Source organism: Diospyros lotus, chromosome 1 (genome assembly GCF_014633365.1).
Source record: "Diospyros lotus cultivar Yz01 chromosome 1, ASM1463336v1, whole genome shotgun sequence".
NCBI classification, from domain to species: Eukaryota; Viridiplantae; Streptophyta; class Magnoliopsida; order Ericales; family Ebenaceae; genus Diospyros; species Diospyros lotus.
Window position 1 is genome coordinate 47615444 of NC_068338.1, and position 13909 is coordinate 47629352.

A 13909-nucleotide genomic window follows, 5' to 3' on the forward strand; every position below is an offset into this window, starting at 1 on the left:
TGAGAATTCAACCGCTTGAAGCTCGTTAATCAATGGTGGTTTCTTCTTCCTCTTCAAAATTCTTTTTCATCAATAACCTCTCAATGCGGCCCACTCTTAGTCTGAAAGAACTCTCAAAATCATTAACCTAGCTGTTATAAAACAGTTCTTGTACAGTAGTAGAAGTTCCCATATAGAATAAGATTCTTTTAGATTAAGTTTTTTTTTTTTTCATGTGTTTGATGGGGTGCAAGGACATTACTGTCGGAATCTTGTGTCTGTTTGAATGACCTGCATAACTGTATTCAAATGAGTTTGTTCAAAAGATCTTTCGCTGTAACTACTACCAACTTCATCTTATTTTTGATCCCTCAAGGGTCAGAATCTGAAAATCTTTGTGAGACATGAAGTTGTAGCAACACTTTGAAAATCAGGTTAATTGGATGTCACATGAATGGGTTATGGGCAAAATATCAACACATGTCAAATATTGTTTTTCTTCGATTTTGCTTGAAGTTTATTTGTGCTTGTATATAGCATTCTTAAAGACTTGTAGCACTTCAAATTTTAATCACATGATTCTTCGTGAACTTTTACAATGTTTGTGACAGATGATGAGTTGATTTATCGAACAAAATTTGCCTACACGACAAATCCTAGCAGAATGCTAAATGTTTTTGGGAAGTTATGGCTATTATTGAAGCTTTTATTCCAGGAAGAAAAAGTGTAATTGTGTACTCACAAATCAACTACATCACTATTGCAGGATCTTTGTCACCAAGAGAGAGTTTTGATGAGTTCACTGCCGATGCCACTCATGCAGAAGCAATACGTTCTGCTCTGAATGATGTGGCTTCTTCCAGTGGCAATAAGTCCTGGCAGTCTGGTGGCTGGTCATCTGATGATGAGGCGGAACCCATGGATGAAACTGATGAAGGTTCTTGCTTTTTCCCTGACTCCCTCTCTTCTGTTTGTTCCCATGCAAGGCTGTATCCCTAATATTTTTTTTTTCTTTTCCTTTATACATGACCTCAAGTAGGCTGGGCTCATTGCTATTTTCTATTGATTGGTTCCTTATTTGTTGTGATTACTAGAGGTGACTCAAGGACTTCTTTGGAACCAGCCTCTTTTAGTTGATTTTCAGCTAAGAAAAACTGAAGGCGTTTGGGAACTACTTTTTTTTGCTTTAAAAAAAAACTTTTTGGACTGGGAAAACACTAGTGAAAAGGGAAGAATATATTTTATATTTTTGCCCATTCTAATAGTGCTAGTCACTTTCTAATCATGTGCTACAAAATGACTTAACGAAATGCTTTTTCTAGAGATTATTAAACACTCTAATATAGAATCTTTTCTTTTTTTTTTTGGTTAGGGATTATAGACTCTTTTAAGCCAGTTTTTTCTGTGAATTTTTTAATCTAATTTTCTATTGAGAACCCTGTATGAAATGGAGAGTCAAAAAAGGTGAAATGCTAACTGCTGTCCTTATCAAATTGAGAATGCTTGGAATTTCTTGATTTATGCACTGGGAGCTTGTAGTATAAATTCTCTGGGAGTTCAAGGCTTTTTTCATTTTCATCTCTATCTTCTATCTTTATTGAATATACCTTATTATTATTATTATTATTATTATTATTATTATTATTATTATTATTATTATTTCTTTACCAAGATATTCTTTCTTGGAGTGATTTGTGGAAATTTTTCAACAATCCTTCTGGCCCATGACAGCTTTCTTCCTTTTCAACTTCACCCCTTGTCTTTATTGAATGCATCTGAATGCTATTGTTATTTCCTTTGCAATATATTCTTTCTTCGAATGGTTTGTGGATACTTCACACCCCGTTTTGCCTTATTCCTCTAGTTTTGAAGTATTAAGTTTTTCCTTGGAAGATTGTCAGCTGTCAAAATGAAGCTTACTGCTGAAGTTGTTTTTCCCCTCTTTTTTTCTTTTGGCGCTCTCTCACACGATTTTTGTTGATTCTCTTGCTAACTTTAATAAACACTATGCTCGGCAATGCTATGTTGCCCACTGCCGGGCAACATAGCATTTGCCCGACAGTGAGGGGGGCACGGGTCCCATGCAGGCGGGCCCCACGTGCATGGGGCCGACACCCCTTCACTGTCAGGCAAATGCTATGTTGCCCAACAGTGGGCAACATAGCATTGCTGACACCATGCTAATATGATGCATGTTTGCTGATCTCCGTGTTGGGACAGCTCTGTCAGATTCTGAAACAGATAGAAGCAAGAGTTTTAGGGAGCTCAGGCGAGCTCATTACGATGAGTTCCTGAAAGTGAAAGAACTCAGGGGGAAAGGATCATCGCTGGAAGATGCATCTGAGGATGAGGACGACAGGAGAAAGGATGAAAAATCTGACTCAACAACATCACTAACCTCTGGTGTGAAAGATATAGACATTGATGACAGTTCTGATGGCCAAATGCCTTCTGCTCCTCCAGCCAACGGTGCTTAGCCTTAAAAGCTGCTGAAAGACGAAGGTTGCTGCCTTAAAAAGGTGGGTGTGTTTCCTTTTCCTTTTTCTATCTCTTGTCATTTCTCGTTACAGTTACATCGTTAAGGAGGGACAAATATCAAGAATTTGAATTTGCATCTTTTCTAAATGCAATTTTGACTGTAAATAGGCATGAATTCAGACAAGCTTCCGGGTTTTGTTCTGTTCTGTTTGATCCTATCTTGAATAAAAATAGGAAACTTAAAACGCTGTATTCCTTTAAAAATAATGCCTCAATGGTATGGTGGTGCCCAAACGACTGTATGAACGAGAGTACTCAAGATTACCTCTAGTTTTAAATGACAATAACTGGATGATATTGTCATTTTATGTGGTCTTTTTCTTCATTGTGTTGTGGGTTGGGGGATGGGCTCTTTTGTTCGTGTTCCCTCGTGATCCTTGGACGTGCATCTCTCTGTTTGGTCTGACAGCGAGAAATGTCGGATCAATGCTCAATTGATTAATTGATTATTGTAGGAACAACAATCTGGTTTTTTGGGGGGCTGAATCCATGAGCCGAAAGCATATCATATTTTTCTAATCATGTTGTTTAGACGGGATTCCCGCTGTATAATGCGTTGTGGGTTCCATGGGATAAAGCGGTCGAAAGCATTACGATTTTTTAAGGTTTCTAACTGTGGTTACTTAAAAAAGGTGCACACTAATATAATGATTAGATAGCTGCATGATCCACGCGAAGCATCAATGGTATTTCTATTACTATTGCACTATTGTCACCAGTGTACAAGTTTTTTTTTTTGTTTTTTTTGATCGCTAGTGGTGGGGATTGTCTTTTTATATGCTGTTATACCCTTGTTTTTTTTTTTTTTTTAATAATTATTTTAGCAACTTGAATATTGTGACCTTGAGTTACAAGGTACAACTATTGCTTCGAGTGGTTATAGTTTTTACTCTTTATTTTTAAATGAAGCCTGTAGTACTAGCCTTTAATTCAAATTTTACAAATAAATGTAGATGAAATGATATGAGATAAGCTCTTTATATATTTATGTGCTAAAAAGTTTCATATATTTGGTTGAACACACTTAATAAAATAACATTATTATTTTTCTTATTTGAATGTGAACTTCACACACTATATATATATTAGATACTAAAACTGAAACTGAAGAAAGATTTCTGAAACGGTCGTCAGGCATTCACATCACATGCGTATGGGTTGGCCACAAGGACTTGACCCCCCTCTTTTTTTTTGGTCCCATAGGTACAAAGTATATTGTAATTATTAGGGTAAGTTGTTGTACATCTCTTATAATTTAGGCTTATTTTCTATGGTTTATTTTGTGCAAATTAATTCCAGTACTTTTTAAAAAAAAAAAATCGCTAGAATACTCCCATTTATTAGTAACGCTGTCATTTAGAGTAAAATTAAAACAAAATGAATCTTAATTTGACTAATTACATAAAGAAAGTAGAATAATTTAAAAAAATTAAAAATATCGAAGACCCTACCCATTGATTTCGGCTGTTGCCGGATTTGACCCGCAAAACCAATCTGGTTATTTTACTCTTAATTGACAGCAGGTGCAGTGAATGCCGTGAACAAGACGCAGAGAGAGAGATTATGAGAGCGGGGGGACGTCGGTAGCTTCGCAATGGTTATTTGACGATAACGGAGAAGGAAACGGTGGTGTGGTGTACGATGGAAGGCAGTGCGGTGGCGGTGACTCCAGGCGGCGTGAAAGATAACAAAGAGAAGAGCAATAAGAGATCGAGGTGAGGATTGAGAGAGAGCGAGCGAGAGCGAGGGTGAGGAGAGGCGATCGATCGCTGGCAGAACCTGTTATCGAACTCTCTCTCTTCCATCGCTAGGTTCCAACAACGTTGGCAAAGTTCGGCCGTTATGGGAATCAACCAGATGGGTTTCGGCCACAACCCATTTGTTCGATTCCGCTTATGGTCGGATACAAATGGGTTTCGACCTCCATTTTTTTTTTTTTTTAAGTTTTAGTCTAATTAACTAACGGTGTTATTGATAAATGGAATATTATGACAATTTTAATGAAATATAGAAACTAATTTTGTAAGAAATAATTCAAAGGAAGTGTATGGACAGAAAATTTAAACTACAGAATAGGTATGCAAATCTAGCCAAGTTTTGCTAACTTCAGCTCAATTAGGCTTGGCAAAAAAATATTAAACTCAAGTTTGACCTGAGTTTGAAAGTTTGCAAAAAAAAAAAAAAAAAATATTAAGCTCAAGTTTAAATTGAGTTTGAAAGTCTGTTCGAGCTTGCGCTCGATTTACATTAGTCAAATTTAAACTCGAGCTTGGAGTGACATTGATAAGGTTTTGAAAATAATGAGAGAAGGGGACAACATTGAGAGTGTAAACCACGACAGATAATAGAGGTGCATGGCAACGACAACGATGAACAGTAGAAGTGATGAAGGTAACAAAGAAGAATGGCGAAGTTGACAGAGATGGTGAAGACGAACGCAACTGATGGCATTAACAAGAGGAGATAAATAGTAGCGATGATGAAGAAGGTTAGTGAAATGAAGATCGAGAAAAATGACTCAGGTGAGATTTGAGAAAAATGGAGAAGAAAGATATTGAAAATTAAACTCCAATCTTGTATAGAGACAAAAATTATTCTGTCTTTACATTCATTTAAAAGAGACGGAATTTCAAATTATATTTTGCTTCTAATTTCATTTCTATTAAAAAATAAATTTAAAGTTTGATAATTTTATATTAAATAATATATTTATAAAATTATAAATGAGTTTATTAATATATTTATAAATAAACATGTTCATGAGATTATTTGTGAACTTTTAATTGAGCATGTTCATCATGAGCCTTTAATTGAGTCTATTCACAAGTTTTAACGAGTCAAAGTTTACTAAATTTAAAGTCAATTCATTTACAAATCGAGTTTTAAAGTTAAGTTTAAATTTTTTTTGTCTATCTTAACAAATGAATTCAAACAAACTTTTGGCTAATCGAATACCGAGCAATTCGCGAAGGACTCGACTCATTAATGATCCTAACTATATAAGATGCATGGATAATTATCTTAAAGAGTATAATGAATTAAATTATTAAAGTACAAATCTTTGAAGAACAACAATTATAAAGCGAATGAATCCAAAACCAAGTTATAGAAAAAATTTCAAGGGAACTTACACACAGCAAAAATTGAACTTAGAACTAAAGATTCTAAAATATGAAGAGCATGCTTTGCTTAGCTTAAATAATAGAAGCTTATAAAGTTTTAATAACTTATTTGTTAATAAATTATTAACTTACTTAAAATAAAATACGTTATAAGTAGTTAGTATTATATATAGTTATATACTCAATAAAAAGGAAAGCTCATAAATTATTATAACTACTACTACTAGAATGATAAAAAGGATAAATAGTTACTTTTAGGTAGGGGGTTTGATGTTCTTTTATGCAAATTATAAAATAGAAGACGTTTAGTATAATAATTATGATATTTAATTAATAAATTTTCTTAACATTTTCAATTACAAGTGTGATATATATTAACTTAAAGAATTTCATAATTTAGATGCTTTTGTAAAATATAAGTAATATATTTTTATAAAATATATATTATCATTATATATTTTATATAATATATAATATCTAGTATTTTCATTATGTATAGACATTATATATAATATATTGAATAATAAATGTCATATACTATAACTATAATATTGCGTGATATATAATATCTATAATAAATAATATATTATTACATAATAATATATAATATATAATCTGAATAAATAAAAAATATATATATGACATGTAATTTATAAGGATTTTATTGCGATTTTATATATGATATTTTACATAAAAATTATGTGAATATATTATATAAGCAGTTCCCATAACAGAATAAGAGTCTGTTCTCATCAAACTTTGGCAGCAAGATGGCCTGAATTCCACATCTTTTGTTTCTTATATATATATATATATATATATATATCCCAAAGAAAAACACGCATATTTCGTTGCCTGCTAATCCTTTAGGTCAATGAAGGATGACACAATCAGTGACCTAGTAGTTTCATTAATTAATTAATTTCTTAAATGAAAAAAAAAAAAATGGGCTTCTTCAAACTTCAATTACTTAGGACATAGAAGGCATGCGTGATGCATGTTATTCGATTTTTAATATGATGGTAAGGTGTAGGTTTATAAAATTAGAGAATTGCTAGCTAGAATATGGTATAGATTAATTAGGAGTATATATTAGTGGTGCGTTTAATGCTGATGCCCCCAGCCCTAACAACCCTCAACTTCTTTCTCTTACTTTTTCTTCCTCATTTGCTTGAGTTTTGGGAGCTAGGGGTATTATTTTTTTTTAAATTAATGTTGGTAGATTCATTTATCATATATGTTTTCAAATTTCAGCCATCAAGATACTCGATAGTGATACATCTAGGTCGAATTGTTCAACCCAGCAAGCAAAGGACAAGTTTACTTCTGCATGTATTGAATTTTGTGTCACACACTAAAGTTTTTTTTTATAGATGTTGTTATAAAACAAGTAAAATAAGAAAAGGGCTATCTAATTCATTGGATTTATCGTAGATTTTTTTTTATATGAACCCTTAGCCTAATTTTACAAGAGAGGGAGAGAGAGAGAGAGAGAGAGAGAGAGAGAGATTATTTTGACAACTTAAACTTACAAAAGAATAATATTTATCATTATTGCCAACTGCCAAAGCTTGCCTTCAAAATAGTAAAATAAATTAAGACTAAATTTATTATATTTTGTGGCGGCTGAGGAGTGTTGGTTGCTACTTGCTTAGTCATTAGTTTAAGGCGGTGCGTTCGTTGATTAATTTTGGATGTGTTGGCGACTTGATCAATATGTGTCAGAATAAAATCCACCTTTTGACAAATTCTTCGTAGTTATTCCAACAAACACTTGGAATAAAATATGACGGACGGACTAATTAATTAATTAATTAATTAGGTTGTCAAAATAGGTTTGTTTATTGCAGCGGTCGATGTTTTCTTTCTTTTAATTTATTTGCTAGTAAAAGTTTGAATTCGATTGTAATTACTAAGCTACAAGTAAATCTGTTCACTGTAAACATATCCCATTAGAAAAAGATTAAATTGTTATATATATACAACAAAACATATTGTTACATTAACAATTGTTACATATTGTTATATACGTCTCTACAGTTACCTATAGGTAGAGACGTCCTGCCACTGGGAACCCTGATCAAGGAAGGTTTTCAGTGATGCTTATGTTATGTGGGCTTCATTTGTCTTGATCTAGTGGTTTAGTGTATGTTTTTTTAGTCTTGTTTGATGTTCGTTCGTGCTCTCTTTTGGTCCATGTAAGTGTTTGGCTCCGTGCCGTCACCCGTCAGCCTCTCTTGAGATTGTCATCACCTAAGTTGCATCTCAGTACTCTCCATACTTTAAGATGATCTTGCACTATTTTCAAATAAAATGCATCTACAAGTACTAATTAAATACTTTTTTTTCTTTTATAACTAATTAAGAGAGTGGTCCATATTATTGTGCGTGAAAGTAAAATAATAGAAGCTTTTAAATAAAGACTTATTGGACAATATTGTAATTTAACATTTATTTTTATAGTCAAAATTTAAATAAAAATGAAGTTTGACATAGTAATAATAAAATTATTCTTTAAGTTTATCCTAATTTGAATCTTGCGGGTTTAAATTAGCTATTAGCAAAGCTAATTGTGATTACTTAAAACAATTGACAAGGTGTTAGTAGTCACCAAAATGAGTGTTTATTGATATAATAAAATGAATATTATGTGTGACTATATATATATATATATATAAAAAGGGGAAGACCAAACCAACTCTACAATCAAAAACACGCGCGTATATACAAAAAAATTACAAACGTGACAGACAAATAGTTGAACAAATGGAATTGAACTTTTCTGTCTGTAATAAAGAATAAAATAGTCAAAGCTTGCATGTAATGTGCAGACTTTGAAAGTGATGACTTGCTGTGGAAGTAACAAAGATAAAAAGATTAACGGGATGTTCAAAGAACGTAGCGTATGATATCATGAGTTGAATTCTTCTTCATAAGGATTTATTTTCAAATCATCCAAGAATTTTCTTATATTTTATTTTGTATACATAAAATCATCATGTACACCAAGTCCTCGTACATATGTAATCATATCATATCATATTGGAGAAGCTACCAGCAGATACCAGACTAAATCCATAAATAAAATGATATTTCAAGTCGTTGGTTAGGTGGCCATCAGGCTAAATCTGGTGAAAATTTTCATTCTATAGATGCTAGTGTTTAAAGGTTTTCTATTTTTAATGATTTTAATTAGAGTCGATACTTAATTAGTTCAAAGTCCTAATCATTTTTTTATTATTTTTTGCCAGTTCTTCAACAATTGGAGGCTGTTCAGGTCCAAATTATCAGTTTCATATAGCCAAAAAAAAAAAAGAAGAGAGAGAAGATTAAATGAAAACAATATGTTCATATGCCAATGAATACATCGAGAGAAAAGATTTGGGAAATAATTAATTAAGTTTTCTTGTTCCTTTCTTGGTACGCAGGAAATAATGAAGTTGAAGCTAGCTAGCTAGCAGAATGATGAGTCACACGGCCATTGATCAGATCATTAACGTTTCAAAGCTGCAACCAGCCAAGTGCCTATTAATATATATATATATATATTTGTGTTATATTAAATGCTTTTTTTTTTTGGTTGATACATATATACAATGGTTGCTTCTTGCTTTAGAAACTACGGCAGCTACTAATCAACGGAGCAGTGGAGAAAGTTGGTGTCTTTTGTTTTACTAAGACGTGTGACTTGCTTATATATTTTTATAATATAATTACCCTTGTGGTCAAGGAGTTTTATTTTATTTTATTTGGAATCAAAATTAATTTGACACCTTCAAGGGAGGTAGTTAGCTTTGACCGACCTTCACGACGATCTGTCTAGCCTTTTCTATTGTAGTATTTTAATAAATATTTCATATATATATATATATATATGAAAATCTCAGCAAAAACAAGCTTCAAAAAGAAAATTTAATATTATTTGTTAGAGAAAAAAAAGATGATCAGAAAAATAAAATTGTATAATTTTTTCTGTATATAGGTATTCTTATTATACTATAATGTTATGTTGCTCACTGGCGAGCAATATAGCATTTGTCCGCCAGTGAGGGGGGCGCGGGTCCCATGCACATGGGCCCACGTGCATGAGACCCGCACCCCCTCATTGACGAGCAAAGCGGGCAACAAGCATCGCCGTCCTATTATATATGGTACATTGTTTATATACACAAATAAGTATAAAAATGAGCTCAATTGTGAGTTTTATATCTTAATCTGTTTAAACTGAAAATGATAAACTAATTTCACCCCAATCCTAATTATCTCTTCAGATTCTGTTAACATATTCGGTTATGCTCACAAAGATGGCGAAATTTTTCATGCACTGTGCCGCCTACTTAGTGCACTATCGTGTATCATGATTAACTCCTTTCACGTGTATAATACAATATATGAGGAGCTTTAAAATGAGGGATTTCACCTTTTGCACCATCGAGACGCGGAATTTGGACCTTAACTGCGTTGTTTAATTTTTCAGCTAATTGAACGCCAATATTGTTTTATTATATTATAATATAGTAGCGTGGCCTTTAAGTTCCTTTCCTCAGTCAGATCGTCCTTTTTACTTAGAACAGTGTCGTGCATATGACTAATCAGTAATTCTTTTTCTCTTCTCAACCTTTTGATATCTTTCATCTTAAAGGCTTTGCATTTTGAAATTCCTCACGATCCTGCAGCACAATCTCAAAATTTTTATAAGAGGTATTAATAACAGAACTCAATAGCCAAAATCGAACACCAGATCTTCCACCGATTATATAGCGAGTACAATTCACACTCTTTACGTGCTTATCCCCAACTATCGTTGGGGCTTCTTTTCTGATTATTGTAATTTCTTACATCTGTGGGTTGAAAAGACAATGAATATCTTATAAAAAAAGATGAAAACTAAAAGTGGGTTATTTAGCAAAAGAGTAATGCTAGGCGTCATGACTGATGACAGTCATGATGCCTACGTGGCAGCACACCATTGGGTGTGCTGCCACCTTGTGTCATGACTGTCATCAGTCATGACACAAAGCATTATTCTTAGCAAAAACGAAAAGGAACAGAAAAGTAAAAGTGGGTTGTTGGTTTTCTTTGTTTTTCTTTCCTATGTAAAAAATCAATGGATTTGTTGGTTTCAGTTTCACACGGCCAAAAGATTGCTATTTTGGACACATATTGCTTTTTCTAATGTTTTGAACCCCTAGTGGTTCTGAATCAATGGATTTGTTGGTCTCATTTGATTACCATGTTTGGAGTTGGTGGAATGACGAGCGTTCAATGAACCTCGGCGACCAATATGGAGTGGTGGCTTCTACTGTGGTCGTGTGATTCGAAAATTTTATTATATATAATATTACAGAGTCCGATGAGCAAGCTAGGACTAGGAATGGGAGCAAGAAGCCTTTCTTGACTGATCTGGGAATCTTCACTTTCACGGCCAGCTTTATAGTTTTTTTTACTTGAGATGGCTGTAATTTGAATGATTAATGTATCAGTTTAATCCTTATCTTTTGAATTTTAAAATATATGACACAGATTATTTTGAGATCTAAACGAGAAAACAAGCCAGATCTATAGTATTAAAGTCTTAGATTCACCCAATGCTACCTGTATTGAGTTTGATATTAAACTCCTATTATGCATCCATTCAATTAATTAAAAACTTGATTTTACAAGAATAGGAACTAACCCAACAAACTCAAAAATAGTGCAACCCTAGACGAACAGAACTTCTGTATTGAAGTTTCAAATATAATATATATATATATATCCCCGAAAAAAATATCAGTGTAAGTAATTATATTGATAAGAATAGTGCTAGTTAGCACGTCATTTTTTTTTTATTGGCCATATTTCTTGTAAAACCCTTTTTACATTATTGGATTCAGAAAACATATAAAAATATAGCGCAATTTTCATTTTAGGCAAAAGAAGAGGTGATACAAATGTGTGTGTGTTTGTATAACACGAACATGAGAAGACTTGTATTTAATTTGATAACGAGATGATTTTGGTATTTAATTCAATAACAACATTATATAATTCGTAAGTAAAAATGAAGACATGAAGGGCTGGCCCATTTGGTGCAACGTCCAGACAGCTCTGCCAACAATTTTTTGGGCGTCTCGTTATTACACACATTAACAAATTTATTACTTGTTACTACTAGATCATGTCCATGCACCTGCAACGGCTGCTTTCCTCAATTCAGCGGGATGCTTCTCAGAGCAACGGACTCTATGGTTAAACCTGGCCCAAATCCACAGAGAATACCATATTCGCATCCCTCACCGGTGGTGCTCTTCCCTTCTTTAATCGATCTTTTTCTTATCTCGTCCAAGACAAAGAACACACAAGCGCTGGCCATGTTTCCGTACTCGCTAAGAATGTGTCGGCTGGCGAGGAGCTTCTCCTCCTTCAAGCTCAGGTTGGATTCGATGAGATCCAAAACTGCTCGGCCGCCAGGATGAGCCACCCAGAAAAGTGAGTTCCAGTCGCTAACTCCGTGTGGAGTGAAAGCATCAATCAAGCATTTCTCGATGTTGTTGGATACATGGCCGGGCAAGCTCTTGGCCAAGTAGACAATGAGGCCAGCTTCACGAGAGTGGATTTCTACTGCTTCCCTAGAGTTGGGAATGGTATGTTGGTATGCTCCCACAACTTCGAAGAGTGGAGTTTCAATTGTTGTATCAGGTTCTGATCCGACAATCAAAGCGGATGACCCATCACCAAATAGTGCCTGGCTAACAAGCAAATCAGAATGGGTATGACAAGTGCCACTGAAAATGCAAACAGTGAGCTCTGAGCAAACAGCAAGAACTCTTGCACCAGGGTTATTCTCAGCGATATCTTTCGCTAGGCGGAGAATGCAGCCACCACCAGCGCAAGCTTGGTGGCAAAGCATGTATCGCTGAACGTTTGGGTTGAGCCCAAGGAGCTCCACAAGTCTGAGATCAGATCCAGGCATATCAAGGCCAGAGGTGGTGCCAAACACCAAATGAGTAATCTTTGAAAGAGGCTGACCCCAATCTTCAATTGCTTTGAGTGATGATACTTTGGCCAGCTTTGGAATCTCCTCGACCAAGATCTCTTGACGGGCGTCCATAGACGGAGCCAAACAAGCACACAAATTTGGCATCCCTTCCAACATTTCTTCAGTGAGATACATATGACGCTTCTTGATGCATGTCTTCTCACCTATACATATCAATCAAATCAAGTCAAGCTTCAACATATATGGCAATCCTAAATACTACGTACTACTATATATGTGTATGTGTTTGTGTGTATGTGTGACGTGCCGTAAAAAATAAACTTACAAATGCGCTTCATCTTCTCTTTAAGATCGGGCATGTGCTCGCCTTTGGTGACCCTGAAGTAAAAATCGGGATAATCTGCCTGGTACACGTAGTTCTCCGGATTGGCGGTGCCAATGCCGAGGATCATGGCTCTGCCGGCGGGGTGCTTGGCTGGCTCCATCTTTTCCTCGGCGGTGAAGGGTGGTGGATGGAGGCGAAGGGAAAAGTCGGAGCACTAAATGTTTTAAATACACAAGCCAAGTTTTAGTTTGAGTTGGAGCCCTGAAGGAATATGGGGAGGTGGGGGGATGGTATTTATACTACAAAGGTGGTGGGGAGGGATGCTCGGTGCTTTGGAGTTGTTCAAAATTAGATATAAAAAAACATCCCACAGGGGGGAGTAAACAATGAAGAAATTAATTTATTTAGCTAGCTAGGTCATTAAGGTAGTATTATTACTGTTCTTATGTATTATTATTGTGAGTTGGTACAACATTGACTGGACCACCAAAGAAGCCACGTGATGAGTCATCCCACGACAATATGATCTCTGAATCGGCCATAGGGGCATAGATCGATATTTTGCTAGATCTGACCAGTAATAGAGAAAAAATGGAGAAAAAAAAAAAAACCTTATAAAATAGAATGAGAGGCCTCAGGTCCATTATTGGGCAACTTGGCCGTTCACGTGGGGGAATTAAATAATTAATATAAGGGAGCCAGAAAGGGTTAAGACGAGGAAGGGCCCCTAATCCACGTGAAACTTTACAGTTCGTTTGGCCACCCATCCATGATGAATTTTCCAACACGCGGCAGCTATGAGTGAAAATTGGAAAATTCCCATTTCTCTTTTCTATGGATTCTGGAAAATGAGACTTGGAGAGGGGGAAGGAACTGAAGAGCGTATGAGATTTATGGGACTTAAATTCAAGACACGATCAACTCAAAATATGGTAACTAAACATACAAATTGTATATTCAATG

The 13909-nt window shown here is 34.7% G+C and overlaps 2 protein-coding genes across 3 annotated transcripts in view; one reads left to right on the forward strand and one right to left on the reverse strand.

Annotated features, from left to right (window-relative positions):
- The window catches only part of LOC127791973 (serine/threonine-protein kinase D6PK-like), a 54793-nt gene extending 52069 nt beyond the window's left edge, over positions 1–2724 (forward strand). For both annotated transcript variants that reach the window (XM_052322218.1, XM_052322227.1), the window contains exons 5-6: positions 746–916; positions 2200–2724. In XM_052322218.1, the coding sequence (XP_052178178.1) occupies positions 746–916; positions 2200–2456 (428 nt within the window). In that variant the 3' untranslated portion in view covers positions 2457–2724. The remainder of the gene's footprint in view (positions 1–745; positions 917–2199) is intronic.
- An 8876-nt stretch (positions 2725–11600) lies between these two features.
- Positions 11601–13219, reverse strand: LOC127809561 (chalcone synthase-like). The gene is made up of 2 exons (XM_052348438.1): positions 12947–13219; positions 11601–12824 (listed from the first exon to the last, which is right to left on the reverse strand). The coding sequence occupies exons 1-2, from the start codon at positions 13104–13106 to the stop codon at positions 11830–11832; spliced, it is 1155 nt and encodes a 384-aa protein (XP_052204398.1). The 5' UTR covers positions 13107–13219; the 3' UTR covers positions 11601–11829.
- Between the last annotated feature and the right edge of the window lie 690 nt (positions 13220–13909).